Below are 16,980 nucleotides of genomic sequence, written 5' to 3' on the forward strand. Positions count from 1 at the left end.
TGTGATTTGTTTCCCTTTTATTTTCCTGTCTCAGTTATAGAAACAGACTCAGAGAACTGATTGACACATATCAGAAGCCATCTCCTAGACACATACAGTGTGTGTGTATATATATACACTGTCTCTTCTTTTATAATCTCTTCTTTTCCCATGAACAAAGTGATACTTTGTTCAAACCAAATTTTAAACAAAGAGATACTGTAAATGAAAACAAAAGAGCGTGTGGGTGGGGTCTTTTTATTCTCAGACAGTAAATGTATACACACCATCACCAGGGGAAAAGCACTGAGAAAACACGTGTACTAAGCGGTTAGTACCATTTCAGGACCTCCCCGAATAACCGTCACTGTAAAGGAAGTTCCTCGTCTTTCATTCCTCTGCCACCACCTCGCTACACTGAAATTTAAACCCTCTTCACAGTGCAAATATAAAAATGATCAAAGGGGTTTATGGCAATCTTTGCTAAAGTATATTCTTGCCAAAATATATTCTATTTTAATTTACATGCTATAAAAGTACACTAAAAAGGTCAATCTTCAGAGTTCTGTTAAAACGAAGAATTTACTTTTTTACACATAGAATGTACACCCAACTCTAAAAGTGTATTTGAGGATAGCTATTACGGTGGCCCCAAATAGTTCTAGCTTCAAATTTTGTTTATATTATTGATTTTATAATACACATATTCAGTAATGCTCTCATAATTCTATATTGCAGTGCCTCACTGTACCACTTTAAAGAAAAATGCAGAGAGAACTGCACATCTCTGAGAAGTTCTTATTGTGCAAATCACCAAGTCTCCAACATAAGTTCCTGCTAGAAATTTTTCATTTTATTTTTTAAACTTTGGTAAGTAGATTCTTTTATGATTGACACGTGGCGCTTTTAATGAGGAGAGTAAAAATGAGCGAGGTTGAAAATTAACTTGAACGTAGTGCGATTTTAAAAGTGATCACTCCCTTCCGTGGTAACATCTCCAATGCCACTTCTGGGTTTTTATGGAATAGTGTGAGACAACGCTGACCGAACACATCCAGCGGGGATGAACTGAACGAGTGTGTACGCCAGCCGAGAAATCAGGCTCTTGGGACGGAGTTTCACTGCATGTACCACAATCAGGCTACTGGTTACAGACGACATCTGGGGAACCAGGCACAGCTGCAATTCTGTCATTTTAAATAGAGGAGGAGAACAGAAATACGAAATAACTGAAATCTGTTTCGGATTTAAATGAAAATATTTACTCCTTTCATTAGCAAATCATTCTTAAAATATCTCGGTTTCTCCTCTCCAAACATTTAGTCACGGAGCCCTGGGCGATTTTGGAAGGTTTTCGGGCTGACTGTTCCGTACAATAAATACGGCTGCAGAGAGCACAGGGCAACAGGAGCTCATTCATAACCACTGACAAGAAATTTATTCTCATCTGGTTACAGGGTCCAGTCCACCAACGGAATTGTGTGCTTTTTGTTCTTGGTGGAAATCACTTCTGCTTGATTTTCATCATCGGAAGAAAAAAACGCCGTATTAGGGGACGGCTTCCGCTTGGGGACAGGATGTGAAAGAGGCGAGTGACGACGATTAACTGCTACCATGGGTTTCATCCGGGGTTTGGTTTCCAGGCAGATCCCGCGTCTTCCGCCGCGACTGTCCAGAGGGCTGCGCGGGAAGCAGCAGGCAGGGGCCCGGGACACAGGCGGGCAGGGCCTCATCCCAGGATGAGCACCCTTGCTCAGCACCTGCCCCCCGCCCGTACCCATGACCCTCGATGCTGACCTTACACGTCCACGGCTACAGAACTCAGGGCAACCGGCTCACAGCGAGACAACTGCACAGAAGCCAGTGGAGAGGGGAGGTGGCTGTGCTTCTGTCACCGTCCAGCGCTGCCTCCTGAGAACATCGGGGCGGGGGCGGGGGGTGCCCATCAGGTTCCTCGGGGCAGAATTCTCCTTTCTCTTGAAAAGTTTCTGCGAAGGTCACGTTTTTCCAAAGAAGACTCGGATGTCTGCCCTTTCTCCAAACCAAGGATGGTAGAGATTTATGCCTCTTGCTCTTGAATTTCAAACCTACCAAAAGTGGAATGTTTTTCCTCTGGCAACGGACTACTTCTTTCTTTTAAAAAGTGGATAATCTTTCTCTTTTGGAGCCAACTCAGCCCTTCAGAAAAGACTCCAGCCTTCAAGAGGAGGAAGTGCAGGAGAACGAACTTCCTGTTGTGCCTTACATAAAACATTTTGTTGAAATGAAGAGCAGCTCCAAGTATAAAAGTAAATATTTGTGCAAAGGGCACCCTGCCAGGTGCAGCCTCAAGAGGGCTTCGATGTACTCACTTTAGAGTGTTTGACTCTTTAAAACACAAGTCTTTTAAGTGATGAAAACTAGCAAGTAATGGGAAGGAAGTTAACATTGGAAAATACACTTTAGAAAAAGTACAGGATATTTTGCCGGCAATTTGCTACTTATTTTCATAACTTAGATCAAGTAAGTGTTAAATATTCACAGTAATTTCAGAGAAGAAACATTCATGTCTGTAAAAATTCAATCTATTGCCTTTTCAACCATGTTTCTGTACAACTACAAAATGTCATCTGTCAGTGCCTTTCTGTACAATTCTTTATTGTCAGTCCTTCTCTCTCTGGGTCCAGTTATACCTTCAAGGTTGGCTGTAGGATTCCTTTCTCAATGAGATGAATCTTCAGCGTTTTATATATATTTAACTGCTGTTCTGGTTGAAGCACCAACAACTGCTGTAGCACTTTGCTGGGATTTGGACCCCTGATAACAGAGCAGAAAAGACAAAAGTTGGTTACTATTTGAAGTGAGCTAAAGGAAGCCTATGCTGGTAATTTAAATTAAGCCAGGCCTTTAGGTGCAGAGCAGCAGTCTTTACAGAACTGAAACTGCTCTTGCTCAGCGTTCACTTTAATGCTCAGTGTTAATGGCAAAGGGAGGGGAAAAGAAATCACATTATCTGTGCTGGGAGGCGCGCGGTCTAGACGTGGAAAGAATGCACCAACACGGAAGACAGGAACAACGCGAGGCGATGTGGGGAGTGCAGACCGAGTCCCCAGAAATTCTCCAAAGGGCAACCTGAGTCCGCAGTGAGGAGCGGTAACATCCCGAGATGGGACCAGACGCACAACCAGGCTGCACAAGCCGGAGCAAGAGTCCCAGGGATGAGGATAAACCAGGAGAACATGGACATGTCATGATTTCAGCTTCAAAGAAACATCAGACCACGGAAGGGGCTGTGTTGAGGAAATACCCTCGGGACCTGTGTGCCAGAGACAGGACACAGGTCCTGAGCCCAGCGCTGTCGCCGGGACCCAGGACCTGCAGTGGGAGAGCGCGATGGAGGAAGGTCTCAGGTAAACCCCAGCGGAGGAGACGGAAGCGAAGCGGCTCTGCCCGAGCTTTGGGAGGACAGAGCAGTGGAGCGGAGGACAAGAGCCCAGATGGCAGGTACGTATCCGCCATCCACTGGGCAGTGGCAGTGCGCTCAGCAGGTGTCCCGGCAGCCCGGGCAGGGCCACTAGCGGCTCCCTCTGGGGAGGCCCTTCCCTCCGCGCCCTCTGACAGCACACTTGGGGTCAGGAAGCTCTCCCTGTGGTGTAGGCTGGCAGCAGTAGCTCTGATTTGACCCTCAGCCTGGGACCCTCCACATGCCGCAGGTGCAGCCCTAAAATGCAGGAAAAAAAGAAAGAAAAAAAGAAATGTTTGCAACAGAGTGATATCACAACGAAAAACTCTGATTTAAAAAACTGCACAGCAGCGTGGATTAGCCATCCCCTGGGTCACCTTCGTGCATGTGGCTCAAGGCATTGGCCAAAAAAAAGGCAGCCATATGTCTCTCACAGGCACAGTCTACCCAAGTCAGGACACATCTTGACTTAAATTTCATCGTAAGATTCTTCAGCAGCTTCATAATATAAACCTAGAGTGGGGCCCGCAGAGAAAAGAAAGGCTGTTCTACAAACAATCCAAACATTTATATGGAACCACAAAAGACCCAGAATCGCCAAAGCAATCCTGAGAAACACCAAGCAGGAGGCATAACTCTCCCAGACTTCAAGAAATACTACAAAGCCACAGTCATCAAAACAGTGTGGTACTGGTATCAAAACAGACAGACAGACCAATGGAACAGAATAGAGAATCCGGAAATAAACCCTGACACCTATGGTCAATTAATCTTTGACAAGGGAGGCAGGAACATCAAATGGGAAAAGGAAAGTCTATTCAGCAAGCATTGCTGGGAAACCTGGACAGCTGTATGCAAAGCAATGAAACTAGAACACACCCTCACACCATGCACAAAAATAAACTCAAAATGGCTGAAAGACTTAAATATACAACAGGACGCCATCAAACTCCTAGAAGAAAACATAGGCAAAACACTCTCTGACATCAACATCATGAATATTTTCTCAGGTCAGTCTCCCAAAGCAATAGAAATTAGAGCAAAAATAAACCCATGGGACCTCATCAAACTGAAAAGCTTTTGCACAGCAAAGGAAACCAAAAAGAAAACAAAAAGACAACTTACAGAATGGGAGAAAATAGTTTCAAATGATGCAACTGACAAGGGCTTAATCTCTAGAATATACAAGCAACTTATACAACTCAACAGCAAAAAAGCCAATCAATCAATGGAAAAATGGGCAAAAGACCTGAATAGACATTTCTCCAAGGAAGATATACAGATGGCCAACAAACACATGAAAAAATGCTCAACATCGCTGATTATAAGAGAAATGCAAATCAAAACTACCATGAGATATCACCTCACACCAGTCAGAATGGCCATCATTAATAAATCCACAAATAACAAGTGCTGGAGGGGCTGTGGAGAAAAGGGAACCCTCCTGCACTGCTGGTGGGAATGTCAACTGGTACAGCCACTATGGAGAACAGTTTGGAGATACCTTAGAAATCTATACATAGAACTTCCATATGACCCTGCAATCCCACTCTTGGGCATCTATCCGGACAAAGCTCTACTTAAAAGAGACACATGCACCCGCATGTTCATTGCAGCACTATTCACAACAGGCAGGACATGGAAACAACCCAAATGTCCATCGACAGATGATTGGATTCGGAAGATTTGGTATATATACACAATGGAATACTACTCAGCCACAAAAAAGGATGACATAATGCCATTTGCAGCAACATGGATGGAACTAGAGAATCTCATACTGAGTGAAATGAGCCAGAAAGACAAAGACAAATACCATATGATATCACTTATAACTGGAATCTAATATCCAGCACAAATGAACATCTCCTCAGAAAAGAAAATCATGGACTTGGAGAAGAGACTTGTGGTTGCCTGATGGGAGGGGGAGGGAGTGGGAGGGATCGGGAGCTTGGGCTTATCAGACACAACCTAGAATAGATTTACAAGGAGATCCTGCTGAATAGCATTGAGAACTATGTCTAGATACTCATGTCGCAACAGAAGAAAGGGTGGGGGGAAAAAACTGTAACTGCAATGTATACATCTAAGGATGACCTGACCCCCTTGCTGTACAGTGGGAAAATAATAATAAAAAAAAAAAAAAAAAAAAGGCTGTTCTAGCAAGTTCAGCTAAATGCAAAAGTATGTCAACAGGTGCTCCCAGGTGCACACTGGCTCTGGCACTGTATTTCTAATAGTCTGAATATTTGCTTTCAAATGGAGGACAATATGGCTCAACAGGACTTTTCCCTACTGAGAGAAAAGCGGATTTGACCACTAATTCCTAATATTCGAATATATCAGTAAGTAGATAATATATAATTAAAACACAAAGATTGTCAATTGGGTTATAAAAAATAAAATCTAGCTATATGCCTGTGAGGAAAGAGAAGCACACTTTAAATATAAGGAAAAAGGAATGCAAAAAAAACGAGACAAAAGAAATATGATGCAAACACTAATCAAAATCAGATTGGTACAGCCATACTTACATTAAAAAGATAGGCTTTAAACAAGTGGCATATAAAGATTATATTATATAATATTATATAATGACATTAGCAGTGATTCAATGGGGGGGTCGCGAGAGTCCTAAGTGTGTACCCTGGTACAGCCTTGACACATATCAACCAAAAACTGACAGAACAGAAAATAGGAGTAGGTGAATTCAAAATCATAGTGGGAGATTCTGAAAAAAGCTCTCTTCAAAACTGACATAAAAACACACACCAAAAAAATCAGTACCCAAAATTTAGCCAGCCTTCACCTGACTGAGAGAACACCACCGGTCCTGAAACGCACATCTATTTGTGTCATGGGCACATGGAATGTGCATTTAAACAGATAATATGCTAGGGCACAAGTCTCAACATATACAAAACACCCAAATAATAAAGGGTATGTTTCCTGACCATAGTGGAATTAGAACAAAAATCAAGAGAGGAAGGAGAATGAAAAAAGCTCCCTTTGTTTGGAAGCAAATAATCCCATGTCCAAGATGGGATAATCCTGGAAAATCAGAAAATATTTGTAATTGGATAATAAAAATACAAACATAACAGGTAGGGTGAGAGTATCTGAAAAGAGCCCTCAAAAAGCAGTAGTTAAAAGGAAATGCATAGTGTGAGATGAAATATACGAGGCGAGAAGGCTGCAAATCATAATCTAAGCTTTATCGCAAAACGCTCGAGAAGGAACAGCACACCGAACCTAAAGAAAGATAAAGGAGTGAAAGACGAGAGTGGACACCGATGAAGCAGCAAACAAATACACAACAGAGGAATCAGCAGAGCCAGAACATGAGTCTTTGAAACAGACACACTCCCCTAACAAGACTGCCCAAGGAAAACGAAAGTCCATACAAAAATGCTCACATTTCTACTGTGAATATTCAACATGTATACTTAGGGACCTTAAATATGAGTTCTCATCCAAGTAACTCGGAAGAACCTACATATTTTCTAGGCTCGGGCACTCCCAGAGACCACGGCAAATACAGGGAACGTGCGGTCAACTCTCAGACCCCAAACTGGCATTTTAGGGAAAATCCAAACGTTAGAGTTTAATACGGAGATTACCCATCCGTGTAAAAGAACAACGCCCTCCCATCGCTGCACCTACCTCTCCACCCCCGCCCCCAACACACACACACACACACAGACACACACACACACACACACACTCTCTCTCTCTCTCAGAATCCCTGACCTGCTTCATTTTCCTCCGCGGCGCCTACACCACCGAACAGGCTATACTTCTTGGTTTATTGCCCACGTCTGCCCCTTCTCCCTCCAACTCCCCAGTAAGAAAATAAGCTCTGAGGACAGGGGCTTGGTTTGTTCTCTGCTCTGCTCTATCTGTGCCCAGAACACTCCCCGACATGTAACAGGGATGCGAGCAGTAGCTGGTGGACTGGGCGGATCAGCACGTCCTCCCCCTTTTGGACTCTCAGGATTCACCGTCCCCACAGTGTCCACGGCTGAGAAGTTACACCACCTGATGTCCCAAATCCAGTACCTCTCATTACTCACACGAACTGAATTTTGACTCAGCCCTGTTAGGGACGATGACATATAACACGGACTGTGACATATACTATTTTTTTAAGTTGTTCAAATGTAAGGCAACTAATGAACATTTAGTCATATTGCTCAAGGCGTCTGCCACACAACTGCAGGAGCCACCACTCCCCCGGATTTCACAGATTACCAGTGACAGAAAAAGTAACTAAGTCAAACTAGTATCTATGGAAATGAGAACTCAAAGAAATCGAACGAAACATTTTTTAAAAATCTGAACAAGTACCTTATAAAACTTGTGATGTACACATGCACAAAAGTCGCCATCAAATACTGACAATCAAATCGGTCCATTATTCCGCCATGGCCAGGAATGGTGTTCGCAAAATCCTTCAGGAAAAAAACAAACAGAGTAGCAAGTTTTCCAAAAACCACTTGCTATAAAATTCCTATCTGTCAGTGTCTACTTGGCATCATGGATGCCAAGGAAAATGCCTTACTACTGGATTTTCCCACTTAGTACAAACTTATTGGAATAAGACCAACAGATTAAAACCACATCTTTAGAATACGACTGTAAATGATTCCTGCATTAACTGACCCACATCTCTGAAATAATATGAATTAAATATTACTTATAATCTTTTGGTTAATGAAACTTTTTCTGAATCAAAAATGCCATCAGCTACTACTAATCCAATAGCCTGCCCTTCTGTCTAAATCAGATACTCTTGGGGGCGCTATTCTAGTGCTGGTGACAGACGTACACCCGGTTCTAGCTCATGCTCATCCTAATAGTTCTTAACTCTGAAATAAATATTTCACTGCTGTGATCAATAGTTCCTGTTTGTAGTGTTGGGGGGAAAAGAAAATCAGCATACACAGTTCACCTGGGACACAGGAGTCCAGTGAATGGCCCAACTGAGGGGGTGGTTAGGGAGCCCCTGCAAACTGGCCCTGTACAGATGATCCCCATGTTTGGAGTCCAGGGAATGGAAAGGACTAGTTGCTCGTCTAGGTTACACCGCAACCGGCAACTTCTAAAAGGCAGTAGCAGTTATACCTTCACTTCAGGGTGATAGGAAATTTCACCATTAACCAAGAAACCCTGGAGGGGAGACCATGAAAGAACACCCCAGTCTAAACAGAACACTTCCAGCGTTCCCAGCATGGCTCGGTGACTAATGAACCTGACTAGTATCCATGAGGATGCGGGTTCGATCCCTGGCCTCGCTCAGGGGGTTAAGGATCCCACGTGGCTGTGGCTGTGGTATAGGCTGGCGGCTGCAGCTCCGACTGGACCCCTAGCCTGGAAACTTCCACGTGCCAAGGGTGAGGCCCTAGAAAAGGCCAAAATAAATAAATAAATAAATAAATAAACACAACACTGCTCTGTTTAAAACAATTATCGAAAAGTTCTTTGCTTAACTTTTCCCAGCACATTCCCTCCCTTCTCTTTCCTACTAACCCGCAAGCACGAGAGTCCTGGTAACTGAATCCTGCTCTGCTGTTTGCAGCCTTTACAGGACTCTCGTCTTGCAGCTCTTGCTGTGGCTCTCTGTGGATGTATGTGTATTCTCTCTCCTGGCAGGTGGCAGGCATCCTGACAACAGGGACCACAGTTTCTGTTTACTGCGCTCCACCCGAGGTAGCATCTTCCCCACGGCAAGGGCTCATTGAGTTCGTGTACTTACTTCCCTGGCCTCTGGGGCCCTTCATGATCCGGCCCCACCACCTTCTGGGGTCTGACCTCCTCCTCTCTACTGGAGCCGCGCTGGTCCTGTTCCGCTTCCACTGGCTCAGCTCTTCTACTCCTTTGCACTTGCGAGAACCCCCTTCCTTCAGTTTCCCTGCAGGATTCATTCTCCTCCTTTTCTCAGATCTCTGCAAATGCCACCTCCTCAGGGAGGCCTGCCCTGATCACCCACCTTAGGAAGCCACTGTAACTCCTAATGGCACAGCACTCAATCTTAGCTGAAGCCACGTGAGGACAACTGAAACAGGGCAAATATGTCATAGTTGTCCCACAGACCAGATCCAGCCCACTGCCTGCTTTTTATAACTTGTATTCGAATCCAGCCAGACCCATTCACCGACATATTGTCCACAGGGCTCTGACACTGTGTGGAAGAGTCGGGGGCTGAGTAGTTGGCAATATTGCCGCTATTAACCTACGACCTGGCCCTGATCTAGTAGAACGGACAGCTACATACCCAAAGACTCTTTTACACATCCCTCCAGATGAGACTGTGACTGGGCATTAAACTGAAGACAAGTCACGGCTGGTTTCTTGAGGGAGCACCTAAAGGACCAAGAATCTCTATCTGTCCCAACGTTCAGTGGCACATGCCATTTCTAGAAAAGAGGCTGGCACGACACTTTAAAATGTCATCACATGGCACAACCAAAACCTAACAAGAACGGACCTACTCAAATACGCCAGGAAGCATTTCTGTGAGGCTGAAACAAATAGGATGGAAAAGCTTTTGCCCAAAGGCTTAATGCAGACCAACAGGGAACCAAACTCCAGCTAAGCTCCATTCTGTAATTTATATTCCGCAGTGCTGTAACAAAGACTCTAAATACACACCTTGATTTTGAAAGCTCTTTTGAATCCGCTGGCAAAGAAGCCTCCAAATGGGCCAATCAAAGATGCAAACGTGGAAAGAGCGATGCTGTGTATCTGGAAAGGATACAAGCTCACAGCTTCCTGAAGAGGAAGAAAGGGGGGGGGGTCAGCTGCATGGAAACTGTGGTTGCGCGCCAGCCCCACGAAGAACCACGATATAAACAAGTCAAAGCATGTGCCATATTTCTGTTAACTTCAAACGTTCGGACGCCTCTGCTTATTGAGCCAGCAACCCCATTCCCTCTGCAAACAGACTGAAAGCGCCTGGCATGCCAAACTCTGAGAGTTCTTCTAGAAACTTCCACACCACTTGAGTTGTAGGCTTACCAAGAATCAGCTGAGTGGATTTCTGAAATTGTTTTTTTACCAGTAGTACTTTGTTTTTGGGAATTAAATAATGTATTTTGTATTTATATTTCACTTTAATTTTATATGACAAAATGAGGGAGAAATTGGTCTTTCTCTTAAAATTAAGTTAAATGCTATGGAAACACTGGAAGATAAAATGCTTTAAAAGAATACCCAAATGAGCATCTGCAAGATGATTATAAAGCAAAAAAAGTGTGGGGGGGAGTTCAGAAAAAGTGAGAATTCTGCAGTCAAATTATTCTGTAAATTCTTAGTTCTTACTTCATCTTTTTTTTTTTTTGCACCACGACAGGAACTCTGGAAACTGATTCTTAGAAAAAGCTTTTGGTACTAGCAAAAAGTCCTCTAAAAATCAAGGAGTTTTTGAGCTGGTGAATTTTAATCGTTTTAAATTGAGTCGATTTATATGTACCACTTTGACATGAAACGTATTATAACTCATTCAATGTGCCGAAACCTATGGGTTATTGAAAAATGTTTTCAAGACAAAGATAAATTCCTGCCAGTATTCAAGCCATGAGGCAAGTAAGTTTCTAATAGACGAGGGGTTTGTGACAGTGGTATTCCAATGTTTAAGAAAGGGACATCAAAAAGGGACAAATATGTGATTGATGCTAAGCAGAGAGACCACTTCTGCCTTATAGAGTTACCAATGCTGCAAAAATCAATTTCTCCTAAAAATCTTAAATCTTACTTTTAAATGAAGCTTCGTCTCTGGGATGGAGGCTCCTTACCCTGCATCTTACCTGTCTTAACACGGCCTTCAGCGAGGTAGGCAGTGAGTAGCTCTGAAGCTGGAAAAGTTCTGAGGGTTCACATTCTGTAACGAAGGAGTTGATGTCACTGCGATATTCCACTGGGCAGACAAAGTACTGGTATTTGGATAACACGTAGGCGGCCTAAATCGCAAAGCAAGCATTCATGAAACAGTGAATGAAAAATAACATAGAAATAAATTTCTTTAGAAATAGATACATGTTATTTGGAGTTCCTGTCGTGGCTCCGTGGTTAGCGAATCTGACTAGGAACCATGAGGTTGCGGGTTCGATCCCTGCCCTTGCTCAGTGGGTGAAGGATCCGGCGTTGCCGTGAGCTGTGGTGTAGGTCACAGACTGGCTCAGATCCCGCGTTGCTGTGGCTGTGGTGTAGGCCGGTGGCTACAGCTCTGATTAGACCCCTAGCCTGGGAAGCTCCAGATGCCGCGGGAGTGGTCCTAGAAAAGGCAAAAAGACAAAAACAAACAAACACAAAATATATATATACACACACACACGTTATATGTCAGAGAGGCCAGAAACAGAATACCAAATCTGCTATGTATTTTCAAAGTGAAATAATCGTAACTGAAGCCATAAGACTTTGAAAAGCCATTAGGAGACAAAAGTTCTTGGAAATCAGTGTGATTATAATCTCTGTATGGCAAAGAAACTCACAGACATGGAGAACAGAGTCGTGATTGCCGAGGGGGAGGGAGTGGGACGGACTGGGAGTCTGGGGCTAAGAGGTGCAAACTACTGCCTTTGGAATGGATAAGCAATGAGATCCTGCTGTGTAGCCCTGGGAACTGTATCTAGTCACCCTGAGATGGGACACGATGGAGGACGATGTGAGAAAAAGAATGTGTGTATATATGTGTGTGTGACTGGGTCGATTTGCTGTATAAGAGAAAACTGACAGAACACTGTAAACTAACTATAACGGAAAAAATAAAAATCATTGAAAAAAATAATCTCTGTATGACCACAATAAAAAGAGGGAAGGGGAGAGAAAAAGAAGTTGATTTCACATTTAGATAAGCATTACAGCAAGCTTTCCCTTTTTTTTTTTTTTTTTTTTTTTTTGTCTCTTCTAGGGCCACACCTGCAGCGTGTGGAAGTTCCCAGGCAAGGGGTCCCATTGGAGCTGTAGCCACTGGCCTACACCACAGCCACAGCAACGTGAGATAGGAGCCAAGTCTGATCCACACCATAGCTCATGGCAACGTCGGATCCTTAACCTACTAAGCGAGGCCAGGGATCGAACCCAAAACCTCATGGTTCCTAGTTGGATTCCTTTCTGCAGCGCCATGATGGGAACTGCACGGTTTTTCTTTTTTTAAATATACATATTTAATACTAGCAGAAGCCAACAGTTATAAAGGCATGAAAGAGTAAAGGACTAAAGCTTCTCCCATAAAGGTTACATTAATTTCATCAATTAAAAAAAAAAGTGATTCAAAATTACTAAAAAAAGACCACAGGTGAAAAACACCATTATTCTTAACCAACCCAGAAAACATTGGCTGAATTATTCTTTCCCTGGGAAAATCACTGCAAATTTTAAAACTAGCTGTCCTTGGCCATGGAAGACGATACATAAAATGAAATCTCGTTATAAATTTAAATTGCTAGACAATACTTTATTCTCTTTTACACATATCCACGCCACTACATTGCTCAAGAATGGTTACTAGAAGTGCAGATATGACACCAGCAATGGATATAAATTTGCTTCCAAACAACCAGTTTCCTCAAAATCACTTTTTTTTTTTTTGCTTTTTAGGGCCGTACCTACAGCATATGGAGGTTCCCAGGCTAGGGGTCCAATCAGAGCTGTAGCTGCCAGCCTACACCGCAGCCACAGCAACGCGGGATCTGAGCCATGTCTGTGACCTACACCACAGCTCAGGGCAACACCGGACCCTTAACCCACTGAGCAAGGCCAGGGATCAAACTTGCAACCTCATGGTTCCTAATTGGATTCATTTCTGCTGTGCCGCGACGGGAACTCCAAAATCACTTATTTTTAAAAAATATAATTTCCCTCGTTATTTCGTGATGTACTACATCCTTATAGGATAGCTCTTTATTTTCTTCCAATGACAAGGTTGTTCTATAATATTTCTAAATTAGTCTTTAATAATACCAGACTCTTGTAGAATTATTTAACTTAATAATATTTTAATCATCCATGCTCCGAAATGTATAAACATCAGACTGGACCAGATCCCTTTTCATTATTCTATCAACTATTACCTCATCAGCATTCTACCAATGAAACACCAGAATAATTTTTAAAATTCTATTAGAATTTTCATGGAGAATGAGCTAAACTGATAAACAGAGGAATTATGGTGGCTCTTCCCATCCAGGAGCCTGGCTCACTTTCACGTGTTTGTATACTTGCTCCCTCTCAAACCTCCATGTTTTCATTAGTTACTGTGTATCTGGCTCCAGAATAGATTCGGAGAGCTGTCAGGGACTAGGCTCTTAAACAATTAAACTTCCCGACAGTAATTTTTGAGGCATATTTATCTTACATCCAGTACCTGTTTGGAATCTCATAAGATACCTCTGAATAAAAACCTAAGTTCCATAACTGCACACTAATTTTTAAAACATTCACAATATCCAGTATTCACACCTAAAAGTAGACATTCATTATTTTTAACAAGCTTTTTCTGCAAGTTGGGTTCACAGTAGTGAACACTTGCTAAGCCAAGGAGCTGGCGTTGTGTTAACAGGGCAGAATGGCTCAACATCACTGGCATGCTCTGCTTCTACACAAAGCCACCACCTGTCCCAGCACCTGTGTCCCCCGCAAAGCAGACAGCTGTTAGAAACTACCAAAACAGGACCACGTGGCAGCGGGTCTCAAGCCTAGCTGTACAGTAGAATTAGCTGTGGGATGGAGTTCCCATTGTGTGTGGGTCAGTGTTTAACGAATCCGATTAGGAACCCTGAGGTTGTGGGTTCGATCCCTGGCCTTGCTTAGTGGGTTAAGGATCCAGCCTTGCTGTGAGCTGTGGTGTAGGTCGCAGACACGGCTCAGACCTGGCGTTGCTGTGGCTGTGGTGTAGGCCGGCAGCTACGGCTCCGATTCGACCCCTGGCCTGGGAACCTCCATATGTTGTGGGTGCAGCCCTGAAAGGGCAAAAAGACAAAAAGACACACACACACAAAAATTAGCTGCAGGAATTAAAGGCTGTGGACGCAGGGACATAGATGATGTATAAGCTCCCGGGTGACTCTAAGGACGCCAGGATGAGCGTACTGGGCACGGATCACAGGAAGACCTCGACTTACTGCACTTGCTTGATTGTGCTTCATAGACATCCTTTTTTTTTTTTTTAACAAATTGAAAGTCTGTGGCAACCCTGCCTCAAGCAAGTCTATTAGTGCCATTTTAGAGTTCCTGTTGTGGCTCAGCAGTTAATGAACCTGACTAGCATCCACGAGGTTCGATCCCTGGCCTCGCTCAGTGGGTTAAGGATCCGGCATTGCTGTGAGCTGTGGTGTAGGTCGCAGATGCGGCTCAGATCCTGCATTGCTGTGGCTCTGGCGTAGACTGGTGACTACAGCTCTGATTGGGCCCCTAGCCTGGGAAACTCCATATGCCTTGGCCCTAAAAAAACAACAACAAAAAAATTAGTGCCATTTTCCCAACAGCAGGATAACGTTGTGTCAGTGTCACATTTTGGTAATGCTCCCAATATCTCAAATGTCTTTTTCATTATTACCGTTCTATTTGCTGCGGTGACCTATGCTCAGAGAGCTTTGATGCTACCACTGCAATTGTTTGGGAACCACGAACCACGCCCAGGTGAGACGGCAAGCTTGATGCCTACGTCTCGTGTGTGTTCTGACTGCACCCCGTCCCTCCCGCCTCCGCAGGCCTCCCTCTTCCCTGAGACACAAAACGGACATTGGGCCAGTTAGGAATTCTGCAGTGGCCTCTAAGTGGCTCTCATGTTAAATCAGAAGGTAGACGTGATTCAGCTTAGTGAGCGAGGTGTGCTGAAAGCTGAGACGGGCCAGAGCCAGGCCTCTTGCACCTGCGAAGCCAAGGCGGGCGTGCAAAGGAAAAGCTCTTGACGGCAATTTAAAAAGTGTGCCCCTCGGGGCACACGCGGAGAACAAGAAAGCCCAACACTCTGACTGCTGACTCGGAGAAGGGCTTAGCGGTCCACACAGAAGATCGAACCAGCCCCGATTCTCCTGTAAAACAAAGCCTGATCCAGAGCAAGGCCCTAACTCTCTTCAATTCTATGAAGGCTGAGAAAGGTGGGTTCGTGAGGCTTAAAGGAAGAAGCCGGCGCCACAACACGAAACTCCAAGGTGAAGGCCTGAGGTGGGCGCCGCGGCCAGTTCTCCAGAAGCTCTGGCTAAGGTCACCGATGAAGGTGGCCACACGAAACAACAGACTTGCAGTGTGGATGGAACACTGTTCAGAGCTGGGGAGGAGGCGGCTCCTGGCTTTAAAGCTTCAAAGGACAGGCTGACTCTCCTCTCAGGGGCTCGTGTGAAAATTGTAGGGCCTCTAGAAATGATGCTAAATCTGCTCTGCCTGGGCTCTAGAAACGGGATAACAAAGCCTGGAGGACAGCACGTCTGCGTACAAGGTTTGCTCAATATTAAGCCCACTGATAAGACCTACTGCTCAAAAACATTCCTTTCAAAATATTACTGCTCACTGACAATGGCACCTGGTCACACAAGAGCACTGAGAGAGGCAGAAAGGAGATTAATGCTGCTTCCACGACTTTAGCTAACACAACATCCAATCTGTAGCCCACGTCTGTAGGAGTCATTTCTACTTTTCGGTCTTATTAAGAAATCCATTTCCTAAGGCTCTAGCTGCCAAAGAGAATGAGTCTTTTTTTTCTTTTTTTTTTATGCTTTTGTGGGTTCCACCCATGGCACATGGAGGTTCCTAGGCTAGGGGTCAAATCAGAACTATAGCTGCCGGCCTACACCACAGCCACAGCAACACCAGATCCGAGCCACGTCTGTAACTTACACTACAGCTCATGGCAACGCCAGATCCTTAACCCACTGAGAGAGGCCAGGGATCGAACCCTCAACCTCATGGTTCCTGATTAGATTCACTTCCGCTGCGCCATGACAGGAACTCCCATAGACAGTGATCCTTTTGATGGATCTGGACAAAGCCAATTGAAAAACGTCTGGAAAGGATTCCCCATTCTAGATGCCATAAAGAACTGTCATGATACATGGGCAGAGGTCAAAATTTCAACATTAACAGGAATCTGGAAGCACCTGATCCGACCCTCATGGATGCCTCTCAGGGGTTCAAGACTTCAGTGGAGGAAGTAGCTACAGATGTGGTGGGAATAGCGAGAGAGCTCGAATCAGAAGTGGAGCCTGAGGGTGGGAGCACATTTCCACCGTCTGATGGTCCAACTTTCACAGATGAGGAACTGCTTCCTAAGGATGAGCGAAGAAAGTGGTTTCTTGAGATAAACTCTACTCTGGTGAAGACGGTGTGAAGACTGCTGGAATGACAGCAACGGATTTAGCACATCACATAAACTTTGTCAATAAGCAATGACAAGGTCTGAGATCAGGACCATTTGAAAGTTCTACCAAAGGTAAAATGTCATCAAAAAGTACAGCCACACTTGTATGTGACACCTAAAATATGGCACAAATGAACCCATCTACAAAACAGAAACAGACAGAGAACAGACTTGCGTTGCCGAGGGGGTGGGAGGAGTGGGA

The 16,980-nt window shown here is 44.2% G+C and overlaps 1 protein-coding gene across 2 annotated transcripts in view; it reads right to left on the minus strand.

Moving 5' to 3' along the window:
* Nucleotides 1-16,980, minus strand: part of CDS1 (CDP-diacylglycerol synthase 1) — an 82,009-nt gene continuing 65,029 nt past the window's right edge. The window contains exons 8-11 of one of the 2 annotated variants that reach the window (XM_021100517.1): nt 11,227-11,379; nt 10,073-10,192; nt 7,769-7,872; nt 1-2,775 (exon numbers count right to left, since the gene is read on the minus strand). In XM_021100517.1, the coding sequence (XP_020956176.1) occupies nt 2,646-2,775; nt 7,769-7,872; nt 10,073-10,192; nt 11,227-11,379 (507 nt within the window). In that variant the 3' untranslated portion in view covers nt 1-2,645. 2 annotated transcript variants of the gene reach the window in all.

Source organism: Sus scrofa, chromosome 8 (genome assembly GCF_000003025.6).
Source record: "Sus scrofa isolate TJ Tabasco breed Duroc chromosome 8, Sscrofa11.1, whole genome shotgun sequence".
Taxonomy (NCBI): Eukaryota; Metazoa; Chordata; class Mammalia; order Artiodactyla; family Suidae; genus Sus; species Sus scrofa.